This window comes from Fulmarus glacialis, unplaced genomic scaffold (assembly GCF_000690835.1).
Source record: "Fulmarus glacialis isolate BGI_N327 unplaced genomic scaffold, ASM69083v1 scaffold12885, whole genome shotgun sequence".
Taxonomy (NCBI): Eukaryota; Metazoa; Chordata; class Aves; order Procellariiformes; family Procellariidae; genus Fulmarus; species Fulmarus glacialis.
The window spans coordinates 19,836-36,335 of NW_009211223.1; the positions used below are offsets into that span (position 1 = coordinate 19,836).

General features: G+C 42.0%; 1 protein-coding gene across 1 annotated transcript in view; it reads left to right on the forward strand.

Annotated features, from left to right (window-relative positions):
• LZTR1 (leucine-zipper-like transcription regulator 1) overlaps positions 1-16,500 on the forward strand; it is a gene marked incomplete at its 5' end in the record, with an annotated part of 36,275 nt that extends 19,775 nt beyond the window's left edge. Inside the window, 11 exons of the mRNA XM_009577459.1 lie at positions 2,076-2,176; positions 2,981-3,073; positions 3,998-4,093; positions 5,169-5,352; positions 7,355-7,524; positions 9,390-9,546; positions 10,987-11,113; positions 12,190-12,339; positions 12,554-12,659; positions 13,503-13,583; positions 16,384-16,500. Coding sequence (XP_009575754.1) covers positions 2,076-2,176; positions 2,981-3,073; positions 3,998-4,093; positions 5,169-5,352; positions 7,355-7,524; positions 9,390-9,546; positions 10,987-11,113; positions 12,190-12,339; positions 12,554-12,659; positions 13,503-13,583; positions 16,384-16,500 — 1,382 coding nt within the window. The remainder of the gene's footprint in view (positions 1-2,075; positions 2,177-2,980; positions 3,074-3,997; positions 4,094-5,168; positions 5,353-7,354; positions 7,525-9,389; positions 9,547-10,986; positions 11,114-12,189; positions 12,340-12,553; positions 12,660-13,502; positions 13,584-16,383) is intronic.

Here is a 16,500-nt window from a genome sequence, read left to right on the forward strand (position 1 = left end):
CTAGCAAGTATGGTGTTACTTGGTTAAATATTCAGATGATCCATGTTTCCTTTCTGGCACCCATTGTGAAAATGCTGTAAGTTTTTTTGGTTGCAAGAAACGTAGTTGTTAAATACAATGGCTGCTTTTTAAAAGCAACTACTACAGAATATTGAGAATTATTTCAACTAAAAACAAAGCTAAAGTATTAGTTATTTAAAAAAATAAAAAGGCTGAAAAAATGACCTGACTAAGTATAAACCAGGTGGCCTGCATTTGGTCTCTGACAGAATAGGTTTTTTGTTTGTTTTTGGTTGGAGAGTCAGTTGCAAGAAAAATATTATAATACAGCTAATATCAGCCCATCTAGTAGTGTGGAAATAGGTTTTGGCAAGCAAACTTCATATTTCGGGATGAGATTGGAGGTCCAGTTGATAAAGGTCACTGATGAATTTTAAACTACTATAATATGTTTGATTTTTTCAGTCAGTACATCTTATTTAATTAATGAGATTACTACTAAGAACGAATAGAGGCCATATAAAATAGATTATATTTGACAGTAAGCTCATCCTCTTTTGGAAGGGTACCAAATAGGGGCCCAGCAGGAGTGTACTAATAGATCAGTATTATTCCATAATCTTCCCATCACAGTATTTATTAGCACCAAGTTTAAAGTTTCTTTGATAAAGTATCCATGAAGTATGCCAGAGACAGAAGGTATCTTGTTTTTCCAGAGGAATCTGGATTGCTTGTTAAACTGGCGCAGATGAACATGCATTTTAAGGTGACCAAACCTGTGGTTTATACATCTGAGGAAAAAAAAAAAAACCAGGTCCTAGTTACTGCATGGGGGATTATATCCTTAAAAGCTGTAGTTTGAAGAAAAGAAAAAGTCATGGAAAGTCTGGTGAGTAACAAGCTAAATGAGACCGTTGTGTGATGCTGTGGTAAAAGGGATAATTCGGTGGTAATGAAAAACGCCAGTCAGCATGGTTTCCTGGAAAATATGTCTCTCCAGATAAACATAATCTTCTTTCGTGTCTGAGTTTACTTGAGTGGTGTCTATAAATACGTATGAGAAGAGAAGATTTCTTATACCAGAGGGCTTTTTATTTTGTAGGCAAAGATTTAATGAGATTTGCTGCCTGGAAGACAAAACAAGCCTGATCAAACTAGAAAAAAAAATGAAGTTACTATCACCACTTGAAGACTTTATGTGAGATATCTCAGTGAGATGTGCTAATTTCATCAGATACCTTTTGTGTGACCTCAGATGAAACGGGTGAAAATTATGTGGTCTGTCCCGTGCAGGAGGGTCACTGCGGCTTTGACTTGCAGTGACTCCTTCCTGCGTCAAAATTTGTCTGATTTTGCAATTCCAAGGTGAAGCGTGTGTTGCATGGGATGGTGCGATCCCTCAGTCCTATAAATAGCTGGGGCTTGGTGCAGCATGGGGTGGCTTTATTTTCTGTGGACCTGGCATGATGGAGAAAGGAGACTTGACTCCGGGGTGCCAGCTCTGTGAACATCTCCAACTTTGGGCTTCTGTGCAGAATCTGGCATTGCTGGAGGGGCTCGTTAGCCAGATGGTTCAGCCCCAGCAAGCTGTGGGGAAGGCATGCATTTACAAGCCTGGAGTTCAGTATCCTGCTGGGATAGACGATCATTTACCTTTCAAGTTCCCGACAATATTCAGAATAAGCTCTGAGTTTGCATAGTGATCACATTTGCAGAATCTGTTTATTTCTAGAAGTGCATTTTATTTTTCCATGTAAAACTTAGCTTTTGAGTCTGAGTTTGGTAAATGATACATTTTGTAACTCTGATGATGTGTAGAGGCCTGTGTACGTACCATTCTGATTAGAAGGTGCAGCGAATAGGTGTTTTTAAATGTGACTGGAAAGTATGTTCTAGATACACTAGGAAACAATCCTAAAATATAGTAAATGTCAGTCTTAGGATGAAAGTGTTTGTGTTGCTTCAGACTACATTGATTTTCCCTTCTTGCTGTGGATCTGTTGCAGGCCCATTTTCTTGGGAGAAAAAAAAAAGATGCTTTTATTTATTCCTTCACCTCTTTTGTCCTTTTCTTTGGAGACTCTTCCACGCTGCAGCTGTTATCTCAGACGCTATGTACATCTTCGGTGGCACAGTGGACAATAACATTAGAAGTGGAGAAATGTACAGGTTCCAGGTAATTCACTGATAAACATACTCAAACCAACTCTGCCTGAATCCTTTTGGCTGTCTCGGGACATGGCGGAGTTTCTGGTTTGGCTCGCTGTGAGCTTGATGGCTTTCGTTTCGCATTCTTCCTGCAGGAAGCCTTTGCATTTCAGATTCAGCTGCCAAAGATTAATGTATATCTTTAAAATCTTTTGAGATATGTTATCTGGACAGACATTTTGGTAAGGTCAAGCTCTCCAGTGCCTTCTGAAGTACTAATAGAGATCATGACAACTTACTTTGACAAATAATTGAAAAGTGTATCAGACAGGATTTGCCAGGATGTTTAACTGAAAATTGGCTGTTCCTCTTCATGTACTGTCAGGTTCAGGGTTCCTGAGTCAGACCATTTCGTATTGAAGTTTTATCAGCACTCCCATCCCCCCAGTAACTATGGGAATTTTAAACTTTAAATTTCAAGATACTCACACCAGGTCAAAGCCCCCCTACATTCAAGTTTATTTTGTTGCATGGGACCCTCAGACAACTCCTGAGAGCAGGTGAGACTCCGAGCCGCCAAATCCTGAAATCTGCAAGTAGTGATGAGAGACATTTCTTGCACGTTAATCTGTGTTATCTTCGTTACCCTCGCCATAGAGGAAGCCCTTGCATGTGTTTGGCCTGGTTGTTATTTTCTGCTTTATATACTACATTGAGGTTGAGTTAATAAGAAAATCCAGTGATAGTATATATGACTACAGTGCTTTTGGATATAGCCATTTGAAATGAATTCTGTCTTCTGTGGGTTTGTTTTTTTTTTTTTTTTTTTTAGTTTTCTTGTTACCCTAAATGCACTCTACATGAAGATTATGGAAGGCTATGGGAAAACAGGCAGTTCAGTGACTTAGAGTTTGTTTTGGGAGAGGTGAGTAGAATTTATTGAAAAGGTGCCAACGGGGGTGTTACTGCGTGTGTAGCATGTTTGCTGGGAACAAGCAAATTGTACGAAGAGTGTGCCAGAAATCCTGGGAATGAAGTTTTAAGAGCAGTGTCACTGGTGAAAATGATGTCTGTCTGCTTTACTAAGTTCCACTAATCCAGATAAATTTATAAAGCTGCAAAGGAGAGAGACTTTTAAACTGAGAAGGTCTGTGGATCACTGACACATAACCCAAATTTACCACAGCACATTATATATAGTTGCCATATGAAAATGATACTAAATGACCAACTGTCTCTTGGAAAAAGCAGGTCGGTGGTTTGCAGATCCATGTATCATTTCAAGAGCAATTTTTAATTACTGAAATAAAACAGAATGAGAAAAAACACCACAGGGGAATGATTCTCTAGTAATGAAAAAAATTATAAAATTCTAAAAAGAACATGTTTTCTGAACAAAAACATGAGAAATTTGAACTTTCCTGCATTCCTTTTACAAAAAAAAAAGTTAGAAAAGACGTTGCAGAGATCGCATAACAGATCCTCAACAACAGATGAAGTAGATTATGAAGAACAAACATACTGTGGTTTTGGAAAGAGAAAATTAAATTGAAAATCAGATGCAACAATAAGAAGCAATATCTGTGACTGAACCTACACAACAGCTTCCACTCAGTGGACGTAACAAAGACTCTTTCCAAATGGTGTTTGCCATTAACCTTTTGGGAAAATAGGTGTTGAATTTCATGTGGATGTGCGGAGCAGATGCAAGGTTGCCTTTGATTCTAATTTAAACTAAATGTATAGTGACCTGGGGTTCAGCCCAGGTTTCTACGGCTTCTGCCATCTGCCACCACCATGTGATTTGGGAATAAAAGTTTAATATGTGTTATTCCTTTGCCTTTGACAGAAGGAAGAACGAGTCCGAGGGCACACTGCAATTGTTACAGCTCGCTGTAAGTGGCTGAAAAAGAAAATCATACAGGCAAGGGAGAGGTTGAAACAGGTGAGTATTTTAGGAAAGTAATCTTGTGGCAAGGTAATGCTTATTCTACCCAATTTGGAAATACGGTTGTTAGGAAAAAGATAATATCTGCTGAGACAGATGTAGGACCAGGACAGTATCTGATGCTAAGGTGCTCTTGGGCAAGCAAAATAAAGAGGATAATTAGTATTAACATAGGCTACTGGATGTATATCAGGCCAGGCGAGGAGCGTAACATAGAAGAGCCAAAGTTAATCCAGTTATCTGGATTTGGCGGAATGGTTCTTGGGAGCTCTCGTAGCTGTCTAAATTCTAATCTTGTGGAATACCCCTGGGGAGGTATGCGTACCCCTCCCTCTGGGAGGGGCAAAAGCTGTATGTCATCGGGGATGGCCTGCAAGGTAAGACAGATTAGAGGGAAGGCAGTGTTAAGGTTTTGAGGCTGACTCTGTTCCCTTTACCTTAGTATTTCCTGATTTTTTTCCAGAGTTGAAGGTCTGTTGCCTATGGTTCATTGTCTATTAATTTTAACTACTTACAGCTTTTCAGCAGCGAAGATTTTGTTGCTCTTGAGGAAGTGGTAGCACACAACCTGCAGTAAGACGTATGGATGCCTCGTTGCCCCTTAGTTAATTGCTTTGCCACCCCACAGCCCTCCATCTTCACTGGAAAAGTCTGTAAAAAAAGCTGTCAAAGTGAAACTTGAAAGTAACAGAGTGGCTTAAAATACTTCTGTGCAGCACTTTGAGCTCTGACTTTGCAAGGCAGAGGTCTGTGGAACCTGCTCCTACATCTTCCTGCTGTTCCTGCAGAAATGTGAGCTCAGTGGAATTCATTCCTCCCTTTTTCTGAGGTCCTGCTTTTGAGCTTCATCCAGGAGCTCATATTTGTTCTGATCCATGTTTGTTACAGGATATGGAACAGTAAGTCTAAGACATACGAATTCCTTATTATCTTGAAGATAATCTTGAAGATAATAAGATCTTGGGTCTTGAAGATTGTCCTTAAATGAGAAGGATCTTTCCTCTGGTTTGATAGTAATGTGTGTGAGCTGACACAGCCTTGTTGCCGTGTTTGAGTGTTTTTTCTGTCGCAGAAATCAAAGCAAGATATTGAAGATGAGGGACATGCGATGTGTCAGAAGGATGGGATTGGTGGGAATGTCAAGTTGTGCCGCCTGCAGCCGCTGCTGGAAGTGCCTATCCGAGAGGCTGAGGCGCAACCCTTCGAGGTGCTCATGCAGTTTCTGTATACGGATAAAATAAAATACCCTCGCAAAGGTAGGACAGCAGGATGAAAAAAAATACTAGCAACTGGGGAGCAAACATTTATTTTGATACAGAGCAGGATCGAGCATTTGCAGATGATTAGTCCTGCTCTAAGTGCTTATTTACTTACCTGAGATTAAAAAAAATAGCAGATTTCTATCAAAGCATACTAACAGTGCTTTGTTTTTTCCTAATTCTTTTCAAACATCAAGGAAAAGCAGGTTCTTGATCTTTCCAAAAGGTGTAAAAAAACCCAACCGACCAAACAAAAATTTCATGGTATTTTGAACATTACAGCAGCCTGCCTGGAAGGACCATGTATCCTGGGTTGGCTTACTTCCTTTTTCTGGTACTGTTTTGATCTGTTGCAAACTGAGCCCACACAGAAAGACAAAGCAAGCCAGTGTTTATCATCTTTTCAAAATGCTAATCCAAAGTAATGCCTCAAGAAAGGAAAAATCCATTCGATGCATTCATTGAAGATCCCCGAGTTAAAAACAGTTGGAGGCTGAGAGGTAATAGCCAGAGATCTCTCAGCTCCCACTCAGCAAATCTAACTCATGGCCTTGTTTGAGTGATGAGGTCTGTTGAGCTGTGGGTCAGACTGGATACCAAGGGGGAACTCCAGCTGGTGGGGCTGGGGAAGCTGCAGCCACGTGGCACTATCATTTAAAGTGAGGTATATCTATCTTAATGCTGGCAGCTTTGCTTCAGCTTCAGTCCAGGATCTTTCCTTTCTATAAAAGGTAATTCTTAGAAAACTAAAAGTTTGTATGCAGTTGTCTCAAGGCTTTCCCTGCGAGGTGGCATGTCTGAGAGCAAGCCTAATTAATGGGGATGAGGGAACCTTCTCATTGGTGTCTGCCGGCGTTGCCAGATCCTGCTCTTAGCAGGTTCACTGATCTTCTCAGCATGCTCATTGCAGGACAGGATCAGACCAAAGAAGGGCTTATCACACTGAACCTCTTCCCTTTGTTACAGGCTTCCCAGGCAGCCTGCTACCCTTCTCCCCAGCCCATCAGACATTCTCCCTGTCTGCTGGGATCCTCCAATGGCCCTGTCCTGACCACTTGTATTCCTAGTTGCTCCTCTCAGTTCAGAGGGCAGCACCTTGGGGGTCCATCCAGAGGTTGAGCTAGTAGAACCGGGCATGCTTATCAAATGGGATTTTCCCAGTTAGACACAGGGAAAGCACGTGACATGCAAGAAGGCTTTTCTCTATCAAAAAGTAGTTACAGCAGATGGCCAGAGATCTCCTGTGAGGAAAACAAAGGCTGTGGAGGATTATCCCTTGAGTTGGTGTCCCAGTAGCCCCTATTGCAGTGGCCTTCGGGGGTCCCCACTGCCCATCTCTTACTTCAGCCCTGAAGTAAGAACCAGCCAAAAACCATTGAAAGCTTTCTACCTACCTGTTAAAATGAGTCAGGCTGTGAATGCACAGACTAGCCTGCCCTTTGTAGGGCTAGCCGCTTATGCTACAGTAAAATGTACAGGAATCAAACATTAATTTAAAACCCCATAGCAGTTAACTTGCTTGTGCAGCAGAGTGCTGCAAGACCAGCCTCAGATCTGTACACACACAAGAACAGAGTGCCTTCATAAAAATTAGGGAGCTGATTGCTAATAGTGCATAAAAAACAGGGACTTCAGCAGAGCTGTTAGCAGCTGAGCACTTTGGAAAATCGGGCTGCTAGCTTCAGAGCTTGTCAGTGTTTTTAGAGACTTCACTTTCTTTTGAGGGTTTTAAAAAATTGTGATCCAAATTGTCACAAAATCTTTGTCCAAAAAATCTTTTGGGGTGGCTCTTTCATGCCTCAATTTTGAAACTCCTTTTTTAGTATCAATCCAGATTTTGTCTAACCAGCAGTGGAATTTTTTTCTCCATAAAAATACTCCAGTTGCTGCCCATTCTACCATTCTGAACGCTGAAGTTGATGTAAAAAGAAATACTTTGAGGAAAGTTTCTCTTTTTCTTATGTGAGCTCTCCAGCATTTTTATCTCTTGTAATTTCAGGTCATGTGCAGGATGTGTTACTTATTATGGATGTATACAAACTAGCCTTAAACTTCAAGCTCTCTCGACTGGAACAGCTCTGCCTTCAATATATTGAAGCATCTGTAGATCTGCAGAATGTGCTCATTGTGTGTGAAAATGCTAACAAGCTTCAGCTGGATCAGCTAAAGGTAATCACATTTTGCATACAAAGTAACTGATGAAGAAATTTTAAAAAATAAAGTCGATGTAATTAATGCTTTGCAAAAGCTATCAGCTTTTGCAAATTCAGTTCTTTCCTATAATTATAGTTGCTTGAGTTATGTTAGAGTGGATTGTCCTGCAGTTGCTCATGAATATTATGTAGGTTTTTTTCAATAAGCGTTTGATATTTTTGCATATCTGCCCTGTAGGATGTAAAGGGCAGAGTGACTTCGGCTCTTCCTCAGTTCACTCTCACTGCAGCAAGATGGAACCAGTGCGTTTTCTGGTCCCACTGTTTTGTACAGAGACAGCAAACTTTCACCTGGTCTGATGAAAAACTAAATTCTGTTCTCATGCCTTTGATCTGAAAAACACTCTAGTGAAAAACAAAATATGTCTGCGATTCTTCGTCTCTATGTAGTGGGACAAGGGCTTTTAGGCATTTGCTGAAAGTCATGACAGAGTCGATCCCCAGGCTTCAGACCATGATTTGCTGTGATGGTCTGGTTCCCACCAACAGTGGCCAGAGCTGATTCTGCTTAAAGCTGCAGAGAAGTTCCTCCACCCAAGTCCAAGGGTCCGAGATCATGCAATACCTATTTGAGCAGCCTGTGCACATCAGCTGGCAATATAACTGACAGTTGCAAGCAGAGTGGGGCTAGACAAACCACTATGCACCAGCACTTCCTCAGGCACTCTTTATGCACTGGATTTGGGCAAAGGAAAGGCATCCAGGAGGACAGCAGCAGAGTCAGCAGCAAGTACGTAAATGCTGGCACAGTCTTTGGTGCATAGGACCATGATGCCATTAGCTGCCCAGAAGCTCAACCAAGTATCTCAGCATTGGTGGATCTAGTACCAATAATTTCAGATCAGCTAGCTACCTCCACCTGCCTTCGCCACCAGCAGGGTGACAGGGGCTCTTCCACACAACTCCGTTTGGTTAGGATCACCTTGAGTTGGCGTCCTGTCTTCTCAAGTGCGCGTTAGTCTTAGTGGGTAGGTGCCATCTGCAGAAGACTGCTTTTTCCGGCATCCTAGTCACTGTTTAAAACACTTTACAGATGGGTCCTGGACAGATCCCTGTGGATCCCAGGTGAAATAACTTGGCAGAAAATGGACAGTAGTAATTATTCTTTGGGTGAATTTTTTACTCACCTTATGCTATAGATTATATTTCTTCCTTATGAAAGCGTTCTGAGGGAAAGCCTTGGTTTGCACTGGCAAATGAAGTGCCATTTTTTGTCCCTTTAACTGTTTAGCATTAGGTCTGGTTCGATTGTGACCTTTCCACCACATTGATTTTTCTAGCAAGTTTGTCATACAAGAACCTACAAGAGCTCTTTCAGACTGTGCAACCTTTACAGAAAAGGTTAAGGCAAAATCCACACAAGGAAATCCTGCAAACTCTTTGTACCCTTAATGTAAAGTGTTAAGAGTTAAGATCTCTTCAGCCTTCTAATTAACTTTTGGTATCTAATTGTATAAAGAATTATTATGAGATAGCAGCCAATCTTAGCTCCGTGAGGTTTTCGGCGTCTCTTGAGATTGCTATGTTAGAAATCTTAAGAGCAGCTAGATGGGAGACAATTAATCTTTTCCTTGTTATTATTTCTTAGTCAGGTTTTTCTAGATGCTTAGAATTGTCCTGAATTTCCTGTTCAAGTAGGAGCCTAAACGGTCACTTAGTAAGGAGATCATTGTTTAATAGTTCCAGCTGCAGGATCCATGTGGAGGGTCGTAAGAAAAGGGCGGCTGTTTATACGTGTAACATGGTAACATTTATGTGATGCTGTAGGATGACTTCATACAGTAAACCATAATTTTTTTATTAATACTGTTTTTTTTTAAGGAACATTGCCTGAACTTTGTGGTGAAAGAATCACATTTTAATCAGGTAATAATGATGAAGGAGTTTGAGCATCTTTCTTCATCTCTCATAGTGGAGATTGTACGGAGAAAACAGCAACCTCCTGTTCGAACGCATTCTGATCAGCCGCTTGACATTGGTAACTTTATGCTTTATAAAGTTATTAGTTGTGCTGTTTTTGCATTGCTAATGGTTTGTTTAGTCTAGGAAACAGCCTAGGAAGTAGACCACTGCAGACCACCGATTCTCCAGTAGGCATAACTGTGCTCAGGCTGTTTCCCAGACTAAGACAGGGCATGCCGGTTCTTTTTCCAGCAAGCTTCAGTCAGAACATTATCCCCATCAAAATACATGAAAGGTCATATTAAATACAGTTGTGTTCTTCTTGCAATAAAATACCCTGATTCTGTTCAGGGAGAGAAGAGGCAGAAGGAAGGGTATAAAGAATGGTTCAAAGAAAAGGCAGTGGACGTTCAGTTTAAGTGGACTAGAAGGTAACAAAGCTGAGTGGGAGGGTTGGCCTGCTCACAGGTTTTCACCAAAGAAGGAGCAAGAGTAAGGAAGAAGATCTTGTGAGTAAGCCAATGCTGATAAGGTAGACCTTATTGGGAGAGAGGGAGAGAGGGGGAGAGGGAAAAAAAAGCATGGAAAAATTAACCAAGAAAAAGAAAAGTTAATGGAAGAAGGGAAGAGAAGATAGGGAGGAGAAGACTTTGAGAAGATAAATGACCTATACTAATGGTCATGTCTTTAGTTTCTGTGATTGTGCTGGAAGGAGATCTGATTTACAGTTCTGTTACAGAATTCGTCAAGGACTGATTTGGGACTAGCTTTATTCAAGACTTTATCATCCCAACACACACAAAAAAAGGGAATGTAATAATGAAATTTGCTGAGGCTGCAAAATTCAGAGGCATTGCCAGAATTGATTTGGAGTACTGCACAAAAAGAATTTGGGACTGGAGAAAAAGATGGGGAAGCCAGTCCTGGAAGGTCAAGTAGAAAGCCTTGAGCTGGCATTTGTCCCAGGGCGAAGAGAGGTGCACCATCGAGGAAGATGGCATAGCCAGCTTCTGTGTCCAGAGCTGGAACGGTGCGAGAGACCCAAACATCAAAAAATTGAAAGATGAACTTTGAAAGTATGAGTGAATTTGGATCAGACTTGAATGTGCTCTATTTCTCAGTTTCTGTGTATTTTCAAAGGTTAATTAAAATGTTGGATAAAAGAAGCCTTTACTGAGGATTTGGGAAAGCTTTTCCGTTAAGAGACAAAATTTTGTATTCCTGGTGGCTGGAAAGAATGAGAAGAAAAGGGTGGGGAAAAATCAGATTTCTTTATTTATAGAGAACACCTTTCAGTGTGGCCGCTGCTCGGTTTTTTCTGGGATGGGCAGTAGGTAATGGATTGAGATGGGGAAGGATGAAGCTCATTTTGCTCCAAGATTATGAGGAAGGGCCTGCCTCAAACTCACCCCGAGGGTCCCAAAGGAAAGAGGGGCTGGAGCTGTGGCTTGGCCATATATTAGTTTGATAGTACCTGATCACCTGGAACTATCGTGTCTTTTACGTTAACTTACAGGAACATCTTTAATTCAGGATATGAAGGCTTACCTAGAAGGAGCTGGGACTGAATTCTGTGATATCATCCTTCTCTTAGATGGCCACCCACGGCCAGCCCATAAAGCAATCCTAGCAGCCCGCTCCAGGTGAGTCGCTGTTTACTGAAACTATAATAAATATTGTATGTGTAAAATTCAGTGCTGTGCAATCTGTGGGTCAGCTTGCTTTTTTTAGAAGATAGGGAGGAACTTCGTATCCGCATGAAGTATAAGATGCAGCTTTGCTCAATGAGTGTAATAAGCCTTTAAGCAACAGTGCTTAAATTTTTTTTTTAATTTGAAACCCAGCAGGGAAAGATAGGAGGAAATTAATAGTGTAGAGATTCTTTAGAGGATGTGTAAGAAGCTGCACTGCAAGATAAAGAATCTGTAAAATCACAGGAAGGGAAGAAGGGTGTAAAGCATAAGGCGGTTTCAGTGAAGTGGAAAGCAACAGATGTCCACTGAGGTCAGAAAGAGTCTTCTGATGGTGAACATCCATTTCGAATCATGTGAAACTTGAATCTCTTTCTCACTTGCTGATATTTAAGAACTGGGTATGACTAAGCACAACAAAAAGTGGTGCGTAACAGAGACTAGATTGTTCCATACTTTGTTGCAGAGGCAAGTTCATCCTTCTGAAGATGGGTACTATTCTCCCTCCTCAGTACGTGGGTGAAGTGGGTTTGTCCCTTGCTTGTGTGTTCTGTGTACCTGCACCTTTATGTTCACGTAAAATTTCAATTTCAAATACCGTCACAATTTTTTTCCAGTTCCAGTAATAATATTCAGTATTAGTTACCGTGGTATTTTACCAGAAGCATTTCACAGCTCTTAGAACAGCCCTGCATGATTGGCAGCCTGTAGATACTAAGGAAATTCATAATGCTTTAAGCTCTCTACTGGGTCTTATGCAAATTAGACAAAAATCAAAGCACCATGTGTCCTAATTTTCAAGAAACAGACAAATTTCAGGTAGTGCTGATGGCAATTAGGGGGATTATATTTGGAGTTCTCTCACAGGCAGACATACATGAAACAACAATTTAGTAGTGTTTTTGCCCAGGTTGTCACCTGAATTTGCTTCGTTGGAAACTGTAGTGCTTAATAGCAGCCTTTGAACAATACTGGGTTAAACCATCTGTCTGCAGAATGTGTTACGTCAGTTTTATTTCTTTTTCCAGTTACTTTGAAGCCATGTTCCGTTCCTTCATGCCAGAAGATGGGCAAGTGAATATTTCTATAGGCGAAATGGTTCCCAGCAAGCAAGCATTTGAATCTATGCTTAGATACATTTATTATGGAGAAGTAAACATGCCTCCTGAAGACTCCCTGTATCCTTAAATCTAAAGTAATTGAAGTATCTGTCCAAAGTGCATGTACAGCAGCTCACCTTCCTTTTGCTCTAGATTGCCAGGCACAACCTGGGAGGATTATTTGTCAGGGTTGCATTAACAGGCACTGCATTTTAACTTCTGTCATTGATCTGTATTTACAATCAGTGCTGTTACCTTTGCTTTACGTTTTTTTCCTTAAAGAGATAAACAGTTACCTCTTTGCTGCACCTTACTATTACGGCTTCTCCAACAACAGATTGCAAGCCTATTGTAAGCAGAATCTAGAGATGAATGTCACAGTGGAGAATGTACTCCAGGTAATTGTTCCCAAGCAGCTTTAATTAGTCACTTGACTTACATACAAGAAAGCCAAAGGATTTAGTCAAGTGGGTACCCCCAGTGCCAGGTTCACTGAGTCGCTTCCAAACTGACATCCACTGAGACTGCACAAACCCTTCTAATGACAGTGGCCCTGCGTGGTTAACACATATGCAGGGGCGCAGCCTTCAGCGGCTTTGTTTCCTTATCTGCTTTTTGTGTCACTAGTGCTCCTGTGCTGAAGTGTTTAGCAGATATTGCTCAACTGGCCAACAGTTCCTCTTGAGCTCCTCGCCCCCCATTGTAGACCAGTGTTTCTAAAGGGCTTTTTAAGATGTACCATGTGCTCAGCACTAAACTCCAAACCCTTTTTCAGTAGACATTTGTACCAGGGCAAACAGTGATGTGCAGGTGACGTTAGTCTTGTTTTATCAGTAATGCTGACAGGATCTGGCAATGAAGTTTATGCTAACAAAAAATATTCTATGATAAGAAGAGCTACCATCTACTAGGTAGGCAGACCGAACCCACTGCAACACGAGCAGAATCAACTCCAGCATTAACTGCTTTTGGCTCTTGCCCGTGCCAGTCTCACTGGGGCACTTCAGAGAACCTGGCTCTTAAACAGATCTGCAGTTTCCTACTGATTATCTCCTGAGGACTCCACACATTTTAAATCCAAGGCTTATTTTTGCATAGTTCAGAAAAGATTCAGGTTTGTAATGAAAAATGGAGATGTTTCCCTAGCTCAGAGGAATTACCTCTTCTGAGTCAGAACAGTGTGTGTGCCCTGTACATCTGAGCCATGCAGAAGGAAAATAACGTCGTTGCTTTTGTCCTAGATTTTAGAGGCAGCCGACAAGACCCAGGCCTTGGACATGAAGAGGCACTGCCTGCACATCATCGTTCACCAGTTCACCAAGGTTGGTTGCATCTTTTCTGGGGCTTTTGAGAGTTGCTGTCCTCTGTCACTGCGTTGGTTAAAGACACATTAATATAGGAATCCATTTCATTCTTTCTCATGTGAGACAGCTGAGAGCTGGCTGCATATCACTGACACTTACTAACAAGTCTGCTAGGCATACTTTTCACACAAAAAATAAACGGAAGACTAGAACAGCCTGGTCTGGAAATGTGAAGACCTTCCAAAACAGAAGTTACACAGAATTGCTTCCATTTCCAGCTGTTAATTTTGTGCCGTGCCATCATTGGGTTCACATGTGTATAGCAAGATAAGTTTGTTATGTATTGAGTGCACAAATCTCTCTTTCACTAGCGGTTACGAGTGTGCTGTTCATATTTCTCTTAAGTATTTGCTGTCATAGGTGTTGTATTGTCATGTGCTCAAAAGGCAAATTGCCATGTCCTGGCTGGGCTTTCTGTAGTTCCCATGTTTTGATACGTGGGATGATGCATTAGTGATAGGAAAGGTCAAGAGCCTGATGTGCTGATATTCCTGTTCTTACTTGAGAGAAGAACGGTATTGTCATTTAGTTGTTCCTATGAGATACGATCCCTCCAGCGTGTCACCAGTTTGTTGCACAACTATTAGCATTGTTGAAATTGATAGATAAATCATAGGAATTGGGATTTCTGGATGCTACACACTTATTGATAATAATTCCCGAGTTAGTATTCAAGTAGCTCTCTATCTTCTCTATATTTAATCTCACAATCCTCCCGCCGCCGCCTGTGGGGGAGGAAAGCACCGCTCAGTCCAGTTTGTATCTAGAGGTGAGACAGAGGGAGGTATTCAGGCTCTTTATTAAATGCCTAAGTTGCCCAAATGTAATGCATTTTACATTCAGGAATAACTGAAAATGCATAAAAAGCTTTGAGAGTGAGCCAGCATCCAGGAATCGCACTCTCAGTGGAGAGTCCCCAGCACGAGGTTACAGCCCCTGCCTTCATCTTAATGTATTTTCTTCTGGCCTCGTGAATCCTGCAGAGTGGCCCGACTTCAGCAGGGCATGGAGAATGGTCCCACCGTGGGTTACAGGATAGCCTGGTGGTTGGGACATTCCTGGGATGTGGGGTCAATGCGTTACAGTCCCTGAGAGCTGAAATCTGAAGGTCTTGACTTCCCAGTGGAGACCACAGGAAGACAAACAGGTTGGCACGCTTCTCACCAGAACGTACTGGGGGGAAATGAACATTGCAACATTTCAGAAAAAGAGATTTGAACTGAAGGGCGTTACTCAATTGTACTCCACTAACCAGAGTATGTGGAAATGTTTTATATTTAAACTGTTGACTGTTAGAACAGTTTTCATCAAAATGTGGCTGGAAGACTGTCAAGCAGATGTGCACGAAGAAATCTTAATTATGCAATGTTTTTCTTTGGCCTGAGAGGCTTCAGTGTGTGATTTTTGGCCTGGTGCTGGCTGACTCTGTGTGGCTGGGCACGACTGCTTGCTGTTCTGCTCCCTGGCAAGCCACAGGCTCTGAAGGGTGATTTGTTGTAGCTGCGCAAGCCCGGTGGGTCATCAAGGCTTAGGCAGACCGGGTGTATGGCCGTTGGGATCTCCTGTTCTTCCAGCCTGATTGACGCTGTTCTCGATTTGGGCTGTTAAGGAGTTTTCCCCACAGTGAGAACACTAATTGAAGAGCTGTTCCCAGAGGTTTGCTAGTTTGAGCAATGTGTTTTTAGGCTCTTGTGTGTCAGTATTGTGCAAAAGCCCTAATAAAACTGCTGTTCCGAAGTGTTTGTACTGACACCCTGATCTGTTCCTCCGCAGTGCGTGCCTCGGTGCAGGGGCAGGATTCCCGCCAGTGTTAAGGGGGTCTTTTTCCCTCCCAGTCCTCGCGGACCCTTATTTTGGGGATATTACTTCAAGCACGTCCTGAGCTCTTTCTGAAAGTATATTCAGCCAATTCCTTCCTGGGTTTCAAAACATGCTTGGGACATCTTTATTCTTTATCACAGTCGAGCTTCTTAGAGTGAGGTGATATCTTTTATTAAATCAGTTAATACAGGTTGGGTAAGTGGACAGGCTTTTAGGCAGAGCCTGCCTTCAAGGCTGGGCATGTATGTTAATAACTCTAGGAAGAGGGATTACTGGCTCATTACTATGAGGTTGTGGAGAAGGAAGGAATGTGTAGAGCTCCTTTTTGATAACAGTTGAGCTTCTGAACAGCCTAAGAGCATAAAGTTTGTGGTAGATTCTCATATATCTGACATGGCAAAGGTTTTTGTTGGCTAGTGCTCCAGTGACCTGCTTTGACTGCAGGAGGCATGCCAGCAAAACCAGCATGGACACTAAGCACAGCCTCTTCTTAGGAGCACACAGGAGCGAGGAGATCAGGTCCTAAGTCACGTTCTCAGTAGAAACACACAGACTTCAAAGTTCAGGGCTGTGCTGGTGCCCAACTTTTAGGAGAGTGCTTGGTTGGCATCCATTAGCAGTAGAGTTGTCAATATAAATAGTAATTACACTCCTTTCTCAGAGAGGCGGTGCTGAGGTCAGCATTTCTGCTGTTCTCCGTTCCCATCCCCTCCATGCAGCAGTCTGAAACTGGGTTGTAAGTGCAGGAGGTCGTGACTGGAGCCCCCGTGCGCCGTCCTCTGCAGCCCAGCTCCACGACTGTGCCCAGCCTTTGACTTGCCTGATCTGCCTGTTTCACGTGGGGTGGCAGGGGTAAAACGGTGATACATCAGCTATGATTTGGGGAGGGTTTTAATTTCTTTCTGTTTTTTCTGTTCTGTTTTTCTTTTCTTTGAAGGTCTCCAAGTTGCCAAATCTCCGCTCCCTAAGTCAGCTACTCCTTCTTGACATCATAGAATCGTTAGCTAACCACATATCAGACAAACAGTGCGCAGAGCTGGGCTCAGACATATGA